At 36.1% G+C, this 17108-nt stretch overlaps 1 protein-coding gene across 3 annotated transcripts in view; it reads right to left on the bottom strand.

Moving 5' to 3' along the window:
* Window positions 1-11874: 11874 nt before the first annotated feature.
* LOC127455984 (latent-transforming growth factor beta-binding protein 4-like) overlaps window positions 11875-17108 on the bottom strand; it is a 117370-nt gene continuing 112136 nt past the window's right edge. For all 3 annotated transcript variants that reach the window (XM_051724224.1, XM_051724223.1, XM_051724222.1), the window contains 3 exons: window positions 15842-16092; window positions 15603-15752; window positions 11875-15192 (listed from right to left, as the gene is read on the bottom strand). In XM_051724224.1, the coding sequence (XP_051580184.1) occupies window positions 15056-15192; window positions 15603-15752; window positions 15842-16092 (538 nt within the window). In that variant the 3' untranslated portion in view covers window positions 11875-15055. The remainder of the gene's footprint in view (window positions 15193-15602; window positions 15753-15841; window positions 16093-17108) is intronic.

Consider the following 17108-nt stretch of genomic DNA (forward strand, 5'->3'; position numbering starts at 1 on the left):
ATTCGGCAGATGCTTTTATCCAAAGTGACTTACAGTGCACTTATTACAGGGACAATTCCACCGGAGCAACCTGGAGTTAAGTGCCTTGCTCAAGGACACAATGGTGGTGGCTGTTGGGATTGAACCAGCAACCTTCTATTATTAGAGTATATTAGAGTTTTTTTTTCCTTCAAATATATATTTATAAAATAGTAAAAAAAAAAGAAAAAAAAAGCATAAATTCTGTTTTCTGAAAGTGTGAAAGAACTGTCTGTTGCTAAGGAAAATTTGGAGAAAATTTGGCCCATCCATTTTTTATTGAGGCCCACCCAAAGGTAATTGTAAGGATTACCCGGAGGACCACCAGAGGTCACCACATTGTTTCCTTGTCTTTAGTTGGGTTATGCATTTTGTAGTTCTTTTTCATTGTCTTTGTTCATTGGTCCTTGTGTTCATTAGTGTCAGGTGTCCCTTGTTTCATCATTTGTTCTCTGTGTGTTTAGTCCCTGTGTTCCCCTGTGTTATTTGTCAGTTCTTATCAATTCATGGCTGTAATGGTTTGTTCTGTTCTCATGTTTTTGGTTTCTTGTGTTTAGTTTTCTGAGTTTTAATTAAAAGCCTGCACTTATATCCAGTCCATTTCACCTTTTGTTTCTGCAAACATTACAGAAGAACTGACAAACTTTTATGGATCTAGCAGCAGAATTTGGGGTATAATGCCAGACATGTCTTTTTCTGGAATATTCGACTCGCATTTTCGCTTTAGCGAACCGGTCTCACTGGGCCGACTCCCATCTGTCATCTTTTTGAACCGGCCAGAACTATTATAAAAACACTGATTGGCATGAGATGGGAGAACTCACATCGAGGGAGTACATTGGGATCGCTCTGGAAAAAAGTACTACAAAACCCATAAACCAACTAAAGAAAAGGAAACAATGTGGTGACCTCTGGTGGTTGTCCGGGTAATCCTTACAGTAATTTCCTGGCTACGCCCTTGTATAGAACTCTTAATTTTAACATTTACTCTCCCTGCTGAGTGCCACGCAAAGAATTCTGGGAAATAGAAACCCCCTGCTCCATTTCAGTTAAATTTAAATCCCTGTAAATTTAAAGAGTTCATTAAACTCAAAACAATAAAAAAAATATTCAGGTTACTTAAAAGGTGTCTGTTTTGTGAATTTAAAAGAGAAAGGTTAATCAAGGTTAATTTATTTGAAATAATTTGGGTGATTAATTTTTTTCCCTACTCAAAACTATTTATTATTTTGAGCATTTGGGTTAACAGTGTGGGAGTTTAATCAGTACATCAGGTTTTGTGCAGATGCAAGGATTACTTGTAGGGTTAGGTGATCACAGGTCTGGTGATGCCAGTCATGATGCTTGTAAAATTGCTGAGGTACAATATTTGTATGCACACTTTGTACTCAAGTGACCTACTATAAGAATCAAAATGGTGTCATAACTGTTTCACACACTCGACATTAATGAAATACTTACAGTATGTGTAGTCTATGTAACTTCATAACAGGCCTTCATCCTTTACAGATGCAAACTTTCTAGAAACAAAAGTACTACAGAAAAATATAAAAGGAATTTAATTCTGTTTTGTGTCCAAATAATCACATTTGTGTATTAATGTAGCCTATTAATATTTATTTATATGTTTATTGCTGTATTTTAAGTTATACAATATATATTATCTTATTGAGAACTACTGTAATATAATATACTTAATATAATATAAATTATATAAATGGCTTTGTGTGTGTGTATATTTTACATATATATATATATATATATATATATATATATATATATATATATATATATATATCACACACACACACACAAACACTACTGGTCAAAAGTTTTGAAACACTTGACTGATATGTTTCTCATGATCTTAAAAATCTTTTGATATGAAGGCGTATGCTTAAATGTTTTAAATTAGTTTTGTAGACAAAAATATAATTGTGCCACCATATTAATTTATTTCATTATAAAACTAAAATGTAATTAAAAAAAATTTTTTTTTGAAATTGATGACTTGGACCAAATAATAAAGAAAAGCAGCCAATAAGTGCCCAACATAGATGGGAACTCCTTCAATACTGTTTTAAAAGCATCCCAGGGTGATACCTCAAGAAGTTGGTTGAGAAAATGTCAAGAGTACATGTCTGCAAATTCTAGGCAAAGGGGGACTACTTTGAAGATGCTAAAATATAACACAGTTTGGATTTATTTTGGATTTTGTTTAGTCACAACATAATTCCCATAGTTCCATTTATGTTATTCCATAGTTTTGATGACTTTATTATAATTTTTCACATTTTAGAATAATAGTAAAGAATAAGTAAATGTTTCAAAACTATATATATATATATATATATATATATATATTACACACACACACACACACACACACACAGTTGTGCTCAAAAGTTTGCATACCCTGGCAGAAATTGTGAAATTTTGGCATTGATTTTGAAAATATGCATGATCATGCAAAAAACCATACCAAGCCAAGGTCAGGTAGACCAAGAAAGATTTCAGCCACAACTGCCAGAAGAATTGTTCGGGATACAAAGAAAAACCCACAGGTAACCTCAGGAGAAATACTGGCTGCTCTGGAAAAAGACGGTGTGGTTGTTTCAAGGAGCACAATACTTGTTGACCCCTCTCCAAACATAGCGCTTATGGTTGTGAACATAAAGCTCTGTTTTGGTCTCGTCACTCAAAATTACAGTGTGCCAGAAGCTGTGAGGAGTGTCAAGGTGTTGTCAGGCATATTGTAACCTGGCATTGGCTTCTTTCTGGCAACTCGACCATGCAGCTCATATTGTGCTCCTTGAAACAACCACACCGTCCTTTTCCAGAGCAGCCTGTATTTTTCCTGAGGTTACTTGTGGGTTTTTTCTTTGTATCCCGAACAATTCTTCTGGCAGTTGTGACTGAAATCTTTTTGGTCTACCTGACCTTGGCTTGGTATCAAGAGATCCCCGAATTTTCCACTTCTTAATAAGTGATTGAACAGTACTGACTGGCATTTTCAAGGCCTTGGATATAATTTGTATATCCTTTTCCATCTTTATAAAGTTCCATTACCTTGTTACGCAGGTCTTTTAACAGTTCTTTTCTGCTCCCCATGGTTCAGTGTCTAGTCTGCTCAGTGCATCCACGTGAGAGCTAACAAACTCATTGACTATTTATACACAGACACTAATTGCAATTTAAAAAGCCACAGGTGTGGGAAATTAACCTTTAATTGCCATTTAAACCTGTGTGTGTAGCCTTGTGTGTCTGTAACAAGGCCAAACATTCAAGGGTATGTAAACTTTTGATCAGGGCCATTGGGGTGATTTCTGTTACCATTATGATTTAAAAAGGAGCCAAAAAACTATGTGATAATAAATGGCTTCATATGATCACTATCCTTAAATAAAAGTGTTTTTTTTTGCACGATCAGTCATATTTTCAAAATCAATGCCAAAGCTTCACAATTTCTGCCAGGGCATGCAAACTTTTGAGCACAACTGTATATATATATATATATATATATATATATATATATATATATATATATATATATATATATATATGTATGTATATTTGTCACTGCCCGATGAATCTCCACTCTTGGAAATTTTGACTTTTTACCATAGATGGAAAGCGCCGAATGACCTCTTCCTACAGTTTGAATTGTGCATCGAAATGATCAATGAAAGTATGTTTAATCAGGCTGTCTGTTTATCAAGTATCTTGTAAGATTGTTTATGAGAAAAATAGTTTTTCCATGCTCTAGAAAAACTATATATTTTATTTTTTTTTTTTTTATCAGACAGCGATTTATATATATATATATATATATATATATATATACCCTTTCCACAAATTTTTTTTGCACAGCCATTTCTCAGTGTGATATTCACTATGCCTTTGAACTTTGTCATTTACATAATTCATTTTTGTTTGCAATATATATATATATATATATATATATATATATATATATAATATATTCCAATGAGAGGAGGATTAGAGCGCTTCATAGAAATATGGGGCTTTCTATTTACTCAGCGGTTGGACGTTGACCCTATTTTGTTTGTGAGGTGATGATCCTGTTTTGGAGTGTTATGGAACACTGACCCATTTCTGACCCAGCATAAGCCTGGTATCCATCACAGGCAGGTGAGAGGATTACTGTCTAGGCCAGCAAGTAACACCTGTCTCGTTCCTTGTAGGCCTTAATCCAGGAAGGGCCTCCTCAGCAACAAATTGAGACAATTAGTTTTGGCAAACATGCTGTGAGAGTATGCACACATGCTGCTATCACTTTCCATATGGATGCTGTATGTATAATGCACATGCGTAATCAATGACACACCACTGTAGTATTTTGCACTCAAGCATTAATACTTTCTCTCTCTCTCTTTTAAATGCAATCTCTCTTTCTAGCACACACACATAAAGTGTGTGCCAGTGTTGATAAATCGGGGACAGTGGGTGAGATCAAGAGCAGGCTGTGCCTGTGTGTTCTTTTCCTGCAGCGTCACGGTGAGACAGTAAATCTGATAAACTGCTGACTCTTACTATCACTAACACTATCAGGAACATGCACTTCAAATGCTCTCTAACAAGTGGCACATTTCTTCCTGGGTGAATCTAATGAAAACTCTCAAGATGTGTGCAGGGTCATATTTCACACAGTTTCAAAGCAGCTTTACAGAAAATCAAGCTTTAACAGACAATGAAACTGTAATATCTATAAAGTCTTAGAGTCATCATTGTATAATTTGATTAAATATGATTGTAAATTGTGTATAAAAATAAATCATTAAATAATTAAATAATAATTGTATTTAGAACCCCAGTGAGCAAGCTGAAGGCGACTGTGGCAAGGAACACAACACTCCATAAGTTAATGGAGAAAAATATCCTTGGGAGAAACCAGGCTCACTGTGGGGGCCAGTTCCCGTCTGGCTAAACAGCATGAATATAATGCCAATATTAGTTATTTATGTGCAGTGTAAGTCATGGTTTAAAATGAGTAAACTAAGCAAATGTTAAAGTCATTTTAACAGTGGCATATGAAGTATCTGATGTCTTATACAATTGGAGTTGGCATCAGTTCATCCTCTGAAGTCCATAGTAAAAGACCGAAGTGATGTCTGGCTATCACTGGCTGTAGTTTGTCGTCATCACTCAGCGACACATAGCAGTGGAGTCCGACACCAAGCAGGAACAGAGCTGGATTTGGCCGGCTCTGGTAACCTCAAGATATGAATCCCGGGGTTGAGACAGGGAAACAAATAGAATAATATTAGCATAGATGCCATTCAATTTATTGCAGTTATAGATTATGAGAAATGTTTCTGGTTCCAGCAGACCTAACTAAGGGGCCATTTACACGACAACGTTTTCAACAAAAAACGGAAAACTTTTTATGCATTTTGGCTGTTCGTTTACACGACAACAGCGTTTTGGGGCCTGAAAACGCAAACTTTTGAAAACGGGTTTCAAAGAGCACGTTTTTGAAAACGATGCCGTTATCGTCTCTGTGTAAACATACAAAAAATGCAAATTTGTGAAAACGATGATGTCATGCGCACGCATATTACGTGTTCAGTCTAGAGGCATGCGCGCGAGTACTTCAAAACAATGCGCGAGACATTCAAAACTACAATGGCGGACTACAGGACTGTGTTTGTGCTGCTCAAGATTTTGAGTTTATTGATGCTTCTCCAGCAAAGTGTGGATTTACTGCATTACTACTACGACCAGCGATCACATCTTCATTGCTTGTATTCACCACTCTGTGGAAGAATGCTTATGTGCGCAGGTGCGTAGTGTTTCTTTACAAAGTGACATTGCCAACTACTGGCCTGGCATGCATAATACAGCGTTTTTAGTCGTTTTTGCGGATCCGTGTGAACGGGGATCGTTTTGACAAAGTTGTCGTCTGTACGCGAAACTTTTCAAAATGCAAAGGAAAAACTTTTCCATTTTAAGTACATCGTTGTCATGTAAACGTACCCTAAAGCAGCCTAATTGTGAGTTGATGGATAAATTAGGTGTATGCCTGGCTAAACAGATGAGTCTTTAGTCTAGACTTAAACTGAGTGAGTGTCTGCTTCCTGAACAGTGCGAGGAGTTAATGATTGTAAGAATAGGTTCGTACAGGGAATACCTCTTTTAAGAGCTTAGTTGGTATTGGATCTAACATTCATGTTGTGGCTTTTGATTTTTTGATAAGTTTTGTTAGCTCTTCATGACCTATGCCAGCGAAGGATTGAAGTTGCTCGTGAGGAAAATTATGAGACACTGTTTTCTGAGGTGCAGTGACAGTTCATTGCATAATTCCAATTTTATTTCTGATTATTTAAATTTTATCAGTAAAGAAATTCATGAAGTTATTACTATTGTGCTGTGGTGGAATATCTGGTTCAGTCGATGCTTTATTCTTAACCAATTTAGCCACAGTACTGAATAAACACCTAGGATTGTTGTAGTTATTTTTTATGAGCTTGCTAAATATGATGACCTAGCAGCTTTTGTGCCTCTCTGTAGCTACAGACACTATCTTTCCATGCACAGTGAAATGCCTCTAACTTTGTATTCTTCCACTTGGGCTCCATTTTCCGAGCTGCACTCTTGAGAGCATGAGTTTGATCAATGTACCATGGTACGGGTTTTTTTCTTTAATTTTCTTTAATATAATAATATGTATACAAAAAAGTGATAAAAACAAATTATGTATTATTTTAATTATCTATCTATCTATCTATCTATCTATCTATCTGTCTATCTATATAAATTTATTTAGAAAATAACACACTAATTTGTTGCATTGGGAAGTTATTTTTAGTAGCCTACTGCAATGGGGAAAATCTGATTTTCAATACTGCAAAGATAAACAAAATTATTAGTGCAGCACTTAAGTATAAATTATGGTGATAGTAGTTTAATTGAATTTAATCTATACTGATTTTAGTAATAATTAAAAAATATAGATTTTCTATAAAGATGATTTTCAGATTAGAATTAGATAGATGGATAAAGATGAGATTTAGATTTTTTTTTTTTCTTTTTTTTACTGTAATGAGATTGAGATTTTTTTGTGCATAACAGTAATGAGAATTTGTTGCGAAAATGTTATTATTTTATTTTTTAAGAAAAGGCCGGCACACCACTGGAATAGGAATAAATCAAGGAATAATTTGCTTTTATATAATCCTTAAAATGGGATTATAATAAATTATTTATTCCTTGAAGTTGTGGTGTGCAGATTTTTTTCTTTCTTTTTTGTTTTCTTTCTTTCTTTTCTTTTCTTTACTTTTTTTTTTGCTTGTTTGTTGAGCACCTACAATTAAAGCTTTTTTTACTCGATGTAGATGTTTTTTTAATTTATTTTTTTTTATTTTCCAAAATATTCTTAATTGTCATGAAAATAAAGCCAAAATAAATAATAATAATAATAATAAAAAAATGCTATATACAGTATATATAGTTTTATATCTGTAGACGTTGAGGTGAATTATTACCTAGACCATTTTTAATATCTTACTGTAATGTGGAAAAATCTAATTCTAATAACCACAATGAAAGAAAAAATATTTAAATTCAACTGTAAGTCTCATGGAAGTATTTGTTGTACTGCATTTAATAATAATAATAAAAAAATTAAAAAAAATATCTGGAGAGAATGATTTTCTATCCAGAATTAGTGTTGTTTTCCCCCCCCCCCACATTACCATAATGAAAATGATCTTTTTTTTTTTTTTTTTTTGCATCAGTAATGAGTCTGAATGAATCTTGTTGGGAAATGTTTTTTATTTATTTATTTTTAACATTTTGTGGTGAAATGTGACCCAGATATTTCTATGTGAGATTCACTAACCCATTAACCCAGCACAATCACAGAGGTGAAATAATAATATTCTTCCTAATTAGATTTATCCATAGTAGTTACCAGAGTTTATAAATTAATGCATTTAATGACAGTGTGATACATAACATCTATTATTCAATCACTCTCATGGTTCATAACATATGTCAAATCTTAACTGAATCCAAGAACTTTGACCTAAAATTCCACCATAAACATTCAGCAGCCAATTCAAACCGGGCATTTAGTTGTGTGTGTTTGTGTGTGAGTAATTTGCACTCATGCCAGCCCAGTACAAGCAGTGTTTAAAGTAAACACAGCAAAACACTATCAACAAAAGGATCAGAGGGGGTTTGTGGGGGAAAACTGAAATTCTCCACTACGTTTTGTTGGGTGGTAACATGAGCCACAAAGGAGTGAAAGCTGATATTCCGCTGGTCAGTGCAATCCACCGAAGTACATTAGGAACATCTAATCAGCTTGGCTGTGTGATGTGGGCGGATTGGCCTATAAAACAACTTATGAGCTGGATTCATATAAACACAAGGCACATTAGGGCCACGCAGAGAGATAAGCCGTTTACAAACCTTCTCAAACAAAGCATGTGAGGAGGTGTAGAGAGACAGCCTAAGAATGACAACAAACAGGATTTGAATTATAAAGTTGGCTAAATTTAAGGCCCACTCTAGGACAAGAAAAAATATAGCTGCCAGTAGCTATGACAGGCCCAAGCACCATGGGTCAGTTTCCACCCTGTGGCTTTCGGAAAACAATGCAAGGTGGACACATGCATTTGACATTATTCTAAACAATTTTGAAGCAATTTGGGTAAATATAAGAGGACTATTTTAAAGTCTGTTGTAAGAGCCACACTTCCTGCTGCCAGATGTTGGTACTATGACCATGACCCAAAATTGTCAAATCCATGTGATTAGCCCCCAAGGCTAAACATACATCTCAATTTTGATCTAAATCACATATTGCACACAGAAGATATGAGACACTTCCTGTTTCCCATTTTTTGCCATTAATTTAATGCCTCACCATGACAACACCGTTCGATATATCAAAATCTGTTCACAATTTAGCATCTTCAATGTCTTGGCATAATGTTATCTAAATGTGGTGACAGTCTCATGAATCACCTAGGAGGAGTTTTTAAAAGTTCGGAGATTGCAATATTCAAAAAATCCAAAATGGACAACTTCCTGTTGGGCGGACCTAAAGACTATAATTATGATAGTTGTCTGACTTGATGAGAACTATATATGTACCAATTTTGGTGACTGTATGTAAAAATGGGGGTGCTGCAGAGGCCGTCGTACACACTCATTTTAAAGGGGGCATTACAGAGCCCCCCTACATGCACATGCGTGAACTTTTGCCCAGCCCTAATGGCCGACGACTCTGATGTGTGTGTAAAATTTCATGAAAGCATGCCAAGTGCCTCAAAAATACCCAAATATAGGAAGAAAGGAATAATAACAATTAATGTGTTGCCATAGCAACAGTATTTAAGATATCAAATATTCCTTACAATTTTACATCAGCCATGTCTTGACATTATTCTAAAGAATTTTGAAACAACTCATGTAAACACACGAGGGCTATTTCAAAGTCTGTTAAAAGTGCCATACTTCCTGCTGCCAGTTGGTGGCACTATGACCATAACCCATAATATCTGCATCAATGTGATCAGCCCTCATTACCAAACATACAGCTGAATTTTCATCAAAATCACACAATGCACACAGAAGATATAAGGCACTTCTTGTTTTCCATTTTTCGCCATAAATGTATTGCTTCGTCATGGCGACACCGTTCAAAATATAAAAAATACATTCATAATTTAGAAGCTAAAATGTCTTGGCATAATTTTGCACAAATTTGGTGCCAGTCACATGAATCCCCTAGGACAGTGTTTCCGAAACTGGGGTACACGTACCCCTGGGGGTACGTGAGGTAAGAATGGGGGAATGCGAATACAATTCTGAGATTTACCATTCTTTTAATTTCATCACAATCTAAAATAACATTCAACCCCAGTTCATGTATTTCTCACTGGCAAAAATAATTTTGTGTGCCCTCTAGTGTAGAAACACCAAAATGGTTTTGTCATAATGGTCAGATAAATATACTGTGAAATAACCCTATCTAATATGGTTAAAAAAATGCATCTACTCATGCATCGTGTGTCACACAAGTATCTTTTTTCAGCAGCCCAGCACACTGCTAGGTGACGTAGCTTAATCATCACAAGTAAAATTGATACTTCACTGGTTTACCAGACATGCAAATGTCAGTCGTCCATGACTTTAGTTTGTCTGTATGTTATTTTTTTTTTTTTTTTATTTTTTTTTTTTGCAGTTTAAAACATAATTTGTATTTAAGGTTAGATGCATAGGTAGTTTTGATTCTGATGGTATAAGTTCATAAGATTTGATGACAGATGTCAGATATTCGGTGCAGGCAAATCATTTTCCACATTCACACGCAGTAATTTTCACTCACATTTGCTTGCACGCTAGAGACCTGTTTTTACATCGTTGCATGATGTTTTTTCAGTAAATGAGCTCAACCTTGCTAACAGTGTCAAATGTGACATAAAAAAGCACCTTGACTGTGCAATTGCACAGATACTTACCCGCAATGCTCGAAGTCGGCTGGCAATGCTGTACCTGCAATGATGCGCAATTCCAGGCACAGAACTGAACGCTATTCTAAACTCAATAGAACATTGATGAAAATCAATGTTAGCTTTTTTTTAAACCTTTAAATCAACAATTATCAAAGATAATCACCAATCATTAGCATCGATGAAACATTAACTAAAATTAACACTAGCTTATTGATCATTCAAATTCAACAATCATCCAAGATAATTATCAATTATCAAAAATCAATAGAATATTAATAAGGATTAACATTGACGGGGCACCACCCTGGAATCAGGGACTAACAACCAGATAGTAAAACAGTCTCAATATTAGATTGTTTTCCTAGGAATATCGACATCCGAAGAATATCAATGTTCGAAAAAAACAAAACAATGAATGAAGGCTTGAATCCAAGTACTGACATCCCGTCAGCATGACACAGGTGTATGCAAAACAAACCAAAACACTTCTCTTAATTATTATAACAAAGTTTATTTATGCAGTAATATCAGTTAATAATTAATACAATGCAGTCAATAAGAGAGAAAGCAGCTGTTAGTTTATCACTCAGAGACGCGGTGGACGGCTCGTAAACAGTCCCGCGTTCTTTGACTCTTTAATGGATAAACTCAGTTTGCCGGTCTCACCCGCGAAAATGCACAACAGTCCAGTTTGGTTGGACCACAGCAAAGCAAATTCGTGATAATTAATACCCTGAGTATTAATAATGAGCAGACATGGCGGTCCGTAAACTGTACAAGCAAAAACCTTGAAACACAAGATAACACACTATAATATTCTATCTCTGCCCAGATGTAAACCTCTTACTTGAATCGTATGAGGACGTAGAATGTGTGTTCATCCGTCCTTTAACTCCGACCCGGTTCCTTGAGGCTCGGGTGATGACGGGAGGCCGTTTCCTTTCTCTGTTGGCGGGCACGGCTGCTGATTCTTGGCGGGCTGGCGGAGAACTCAGAAATGTTGACTTGATTGAAGATGGAAGAGAAATCTTTAATCTCTTCACTTCTGCAGGCAAACGGATGAAGATGCGGATTCTACTCCTGATGATGTCATAGTTGAGGGACGTTCTGTTGTGTGCCTCATCCAATAGGAGTTGAGAGTTCGATCCTTTAGTGAGCAAGGCTTCATGGGATTTGTAGTCTGTTTTGGACTCCCTTTGTTTGATTTTGGTGCGGTTTTATCAGTAAGATTTACGACTTGGTATGTGGGGGCTGAGTTAGGCTTTACGACTGTGTTAGGCCTGCCTTTGTCTTCTATCTGAATACATGAGGCCCAACAGGTGGGAGTTTTCAAGTTATGCAGTTATATCATATCTATCATACCCATCTCAATTGGTAAGCCATTCATTCAGTATGTAAATGATTCATATAACATGTACAAGACATGTACAAATATAACGTTTAATATAAGGAAGTTGCTTTACAAAGATAATTGTGTTAAATATACATATTTTCAATTCCTTGTGTGAATGTTATCTATGCATTAGAGAGGGGGTACGCGAAAGGATGTTGAATGTTTGGAGAGGTATGCCACCGTAAAAAGCTTGGGAACCACAGCCATAGGAGGAGTATTTAAAAGTTCAGAGTCTGCGATTTTCAGAAAATCCAAAATGGCCAACTTCCTGTTGAGCGGAGCTAATGACTGTGAGTATGAAAGTTGTTCGGCTTTATGAGAACTATATATGTACCAATTTTGGTGACTGTAGTTGAAAATGGTGGTGTTACAGGGCCCCCCTTACATGCCCATTTTCAAGGGGGTGCTACAGAGCTCCCCCTGCAACTTTGCCCAGCCCTATTGGCAGAGTTTTCATGCACGTTAAGTAACCCAAAATTACAGAAAACCTTGAAAGGAATAATAATAATAATCCTTAGAAGAACAATAGGGTCTCCGTACTTTCAGTGCTTGGGCCATAATAATAATAATAATCCTTAGATGAACAATAGGGTCTCCACACATTCAGTGCTTGGGCCCTAATGATCTTTATCAAGCTGGAAATTAAAATCAAATTATCCTCAAATTACAATTCTGAGTTGGTTTTCAGGAAGCTTATCAACAAATATACTGTTTTAAAAGCAAAAACAATGCAATACAATGGAAGGTGTGCAAATATATTTTCAAATAGTTTCAACATACAGTATATCAAAACTTAAAACGCATGAAATTATGTAACACATCTGAAACATCTTTAAAAAATTTACAATAGTAGTTGTGTAAAAACTTACACAACTGCATTTTCCTCCCACAAATACAGTGCATTTAGTTATGTGACAATTACAGTGGCCGAGAAGTGCACAACACAACCAAATTAGCAAACCAAATAGAAGAAAATACAATGGAAATAAGCCACAACACAATGAATTAAAGCAACAACACAAATATATAGAAGCCACAGCACAGAGAAATCAACACAAAATGAATATTTTTCAATGTATTTTAAGTTGTGTGGCAGTCTGATTCAATGCACGAGAGATCATGAGAATGCTCGAAAGACGCTGGGAGCTGCTCATCCCACTGCAAGTCACTAAAAGATTTCAGGGGAACACTTAGTTCGTTGTCCGAGCTAGGGCAACAGCCTGCATACAGCCCATTTTTTGTGAGACACATTATAAGAGCTGGCGATATGTAAGAATAGCTGCAGGCACTGTGACGTCATTTTCGCATCATTGCCTGGTATGGATTCAAGCAAATATTGATGAAGTTATGTGCATTAAGAGTTCTGGTAGAAACCCAACCAGGTACTGGCCAGATCACTTAAGGACAAATAATAACAGCGTTTTTATAACTATTTCTTTTCTGATACTTTGGTTGTGTTGTGTCTTATTTTGTCATGTTGTAACTTATTTCCATTGATCTGTGGCTTAATTTTGTTGTGTTGTGGCCTTTTTCCATTGTGTTGTGGTTTTTCCGTTGTGTTGTGGCTTAATTTCGATGAGTTATGGGTTATTTCTGTTGTGTTGTGGTTTTCCCATTGTTTTGTGGTTTAATTTTGTTGTGTTGTGGGTTATTTCCGTTGTGTTTTCAGGTTTTTTGATAATTTGGTTGTTTTGTGCACCCCTCGGCCATCATAGACATAACATTTATGGTGACAGAAAACTTTTTAACAGACGAAAGAAAGCCCAAAAAAAAAAAAAAGAAAAATGATCTTTTCTCAGACATCGAAGTTACATGGGAAAATTTTTTTCATGTAAAAACATTTATACACCGATCAGCCACAACATTAAAACTATCTGCCTAATATTGTGTAGATCCCCCTTGTACCGCCAAAATAGCGCCAACCCACATCTCAGAGTGGTTATCTGAGTTACCATAGACTTTGTCAATTTGAACCAGTCTGGCCATTCTCTATTGATTTCTCTCATCAACAAGGCATTTCCGTCCGCGGAACTGCTGCTCGCTGGATGTTTTTTTTTTTTGTTGTCACCATTCGGAATAAATTCTAGAGACTGTTGTGCATGAAAATCCCAGGAGATCAGCAGTTACAGAAATACTCAAACCAGCCCGCCTGGCACCAACAATCATCCATGAGATTATCTAATCAGCCATTCGTGTGGCAGCATTGCAGTGCATAAAATCATGCAGATATATGTCAGGAGCTTCAGTTAATGTTCACATCAACCATCAGAATGGGACGTTTTTTTTTATCTCAGTGATTTGGACCGTGGCATGATAGTTGGTGCCAGATGGGCTGGTTTGAGTATTTCTGTAACTGTTGATCTCCTGGGATTTTCACGCACAACAGTCTCAAGAATTTACTCTGAATGGTGGCAAAAACAAAAAAACATCTAGTGAGTGGCAGTTGTGTGGACAGAAATGCCTTGTTGATGAGAAAGGTCAACAGAGAATGGCCAGACTAGTTCGAACTAAACAGGCTACAGTAACTCAGATAACCGCACTGTACAATTGTGGTGAGAAGTATAGCATCTCAGAATGCTATTCTGAGATGTGGGTTGGCATTGTTTTGGCGGCATGAGGGGGACCTTCACAATATTAGGCAGGTGGTTTTAATGTTGTGGCTGATCGGTGTATATAGTATCCAAAGAATTGCCTTCACTGATATGGATATATAAATATGAAATCTGAGTAAACAATATAATTTGTTTTAAAGCACTTTTGGTTTATATGGTTGCACGGATCTTAATTATAAGCATTCGGATTCCAACAAACATCAAGATATTCATTCAAAGTCATGTCATATACAGTTAACATATAACTTCTATTGAGTACAACAGTATTGAGTCTTTCATGGGTGTATTGTGTAAAGCTGCAGAATTAGACTTATTGATATACACGCAAATATTGGAAATAAAGTATAAAAAATACACAATTTACAGCAATGTGGAGGGAAAATATTTAAAAATAATATTATAACACTACTGACCTGGTGGAGAAAAAAAACAACAACAAAAAAACACTAGTATTGTCTGACAGAAGGTACAAAGTCCAGTTTTGTATACATCAGTGTGTACAAAGTGTAAATCCCATGATACTGTGTTTGTGTATTTTGGTGTGATCAAGCAGGAATGCAGTGGTTGGGTCTTCGAGACATGATGAATCCCCTGAGACACACACACCTGTACGAGCCTTCTGTGTTCACACACCGACCATTAATACAGTCTATTGTGTCTTCCTCCTCACATTCATCCACATCTACAGGGAAACAACAAGCATAGAAGCATCCATTAAAATGTCAAAGCTGAATCAGCACCCCCTAGTGGCAGTTTATCATACTGCACTGTACAGAATTAGTAACTTCTCCCTTTGGTGAACAGCAGTCAATACTGGGTGCACTGTTAAAGAATAAAAGAACACTTAAGCTCTTTTTGAGTCTATTTAAATATTGCTGATTATTTTTTTATTTTAATGATATTTTATCTTTATTTCTAATGCCATTTTTATTCTTTAAATTCATTTTTTATTCTTTAAAGTCCCTTATATCTTTGTTACACTGTACATTTAGTCTTTTTTCTTTGGAATGCTTTGGAAATCCAGATGTACACATAACTGTAACGACAATACAGTACATTAAAACCAAAACTGAAAACTGACAGCAGTCTTACCTGTGCAATTCATTGTGGTGATGTCGAGCTGATAACCATCATAACAATCACAGGTGTAACCTTCCGCAACACGGATACAGCGACCATTCTCACAACCCTGGAGGATGCCACACTCTTCTGAACTCAGACTTCCATATGGTTCGTACCTTCCTGAAACACACAAAATTAAACAGACATAATGACAATCAAGGTTTTAATGCCTAGATATTATATTTTGTGTTATCCAGGTCTGAACTCACGCTCATAAACTCTCTGTGGCCCCTCTCGTCTGTCGGGAAAGATTGGAAATGGGGGCGGGGCTCTCCATGTCTCCTCCTCCTCACCTTCGCTGTAGGGGGAGTTATCAGGGAGGGGGGCCAAGCTTAGCGGGAGTCCCTCTGGGCGGGCTGGCAGGGGTCGCGCCTCAAATGCTCGCTCACTGCGAGGATCCGGGACACCAAAAGGAGGACCGGGGGCAGTTTCATAATCCTCCTCCTCATAATAACGACTTCTATTGGAAATACGTTGCACTGATTAGTATGATTATACACAATTTGATCACAGACAAGGTTATTAGTATTGTTCCAATGGCAAAAACATGCTGTCTTTTAAGTGTCCGTTCACACTGAATGTGTTTTTGCGTCTATCCGCACTTTTTTAAAATTGTTTTTCAATATAAACATGCACTAGATTGACGTCTTTGATGTGTTTTGACCCAAGTCTTGCTGTTTTTTTCAGCATCTTGCACAGAAGCGCAGTGTTTTTTAGTCACCATGTCAAAAAGAACATGAACTGTTCAAAATATGCCTCAAGACAGCTGGATTCTGCTCTATTGGTAGCACTGCCTCTAGCTTTTTTTAGCACAAGGATGCATTTGACGTGAACGGCCCCTAAGATACCTTGTTTTGTATGTATCCTTTAACGAGAGGCAATCTGTCAGGTTATATCTCTATCAAAACATTTACTGACTCTTTGAAATAAAAGGCGGGACTTCCATTCTATTCATACAGTATATATACATGATGTCTCTGGTATAAATCTAATTAAATAAATACTGAAAAGTATCAATAAAAATAGTCAATAACTATAATATTTGGGTAGGTATTGATACAGATTTCCTGATACGATTCGATTTATATGGTTATATTTGAGTTATAATGTCCCTTTTGCTAACATATGAAAGAAATTCTCTCCCAGCTAATGCTGTTAATTATACAGGGGACCTTCTAACAAGGTACATTATGAAAATATAAATTTAGCTAATTATATTTGATTAGTTTTTCATCATTTTGGTCACATTTTGGCTTTTTACAAATGAACAAATCCACGTATTTAATCAACAAATAAGTTATTATATTTAATATATCATTTTTTGATACATGTTTATTGTTTAACTGCATAATTTGTACTATTTACAAGTATTTACATTGATTTGTTGAACATATGCTAAAATAGGTACTGTCTCTTTAACAAAACCAGCATTTCTGTAAAGAGCATCTGTAGATGAGCGCACGTTAACGAGAGAAG

This window comes from Myxocyprinus asiaticus, chromosome 18, assembly GCF_019703515.2.
Source record: "Myxocyprinus asiaticus isolate MX2 ecotype Aquarium Trade chromosome 18, UBuf_Myxa_2, whole genome shotgun sequence".
Taxonomy (NCBI): Eukaryota; Metazoa; Chordata; class Actinopteri; order Cypriniformes; family Catostomidae; genus Myxocyprinus; species Myxocyprinus asiaticus.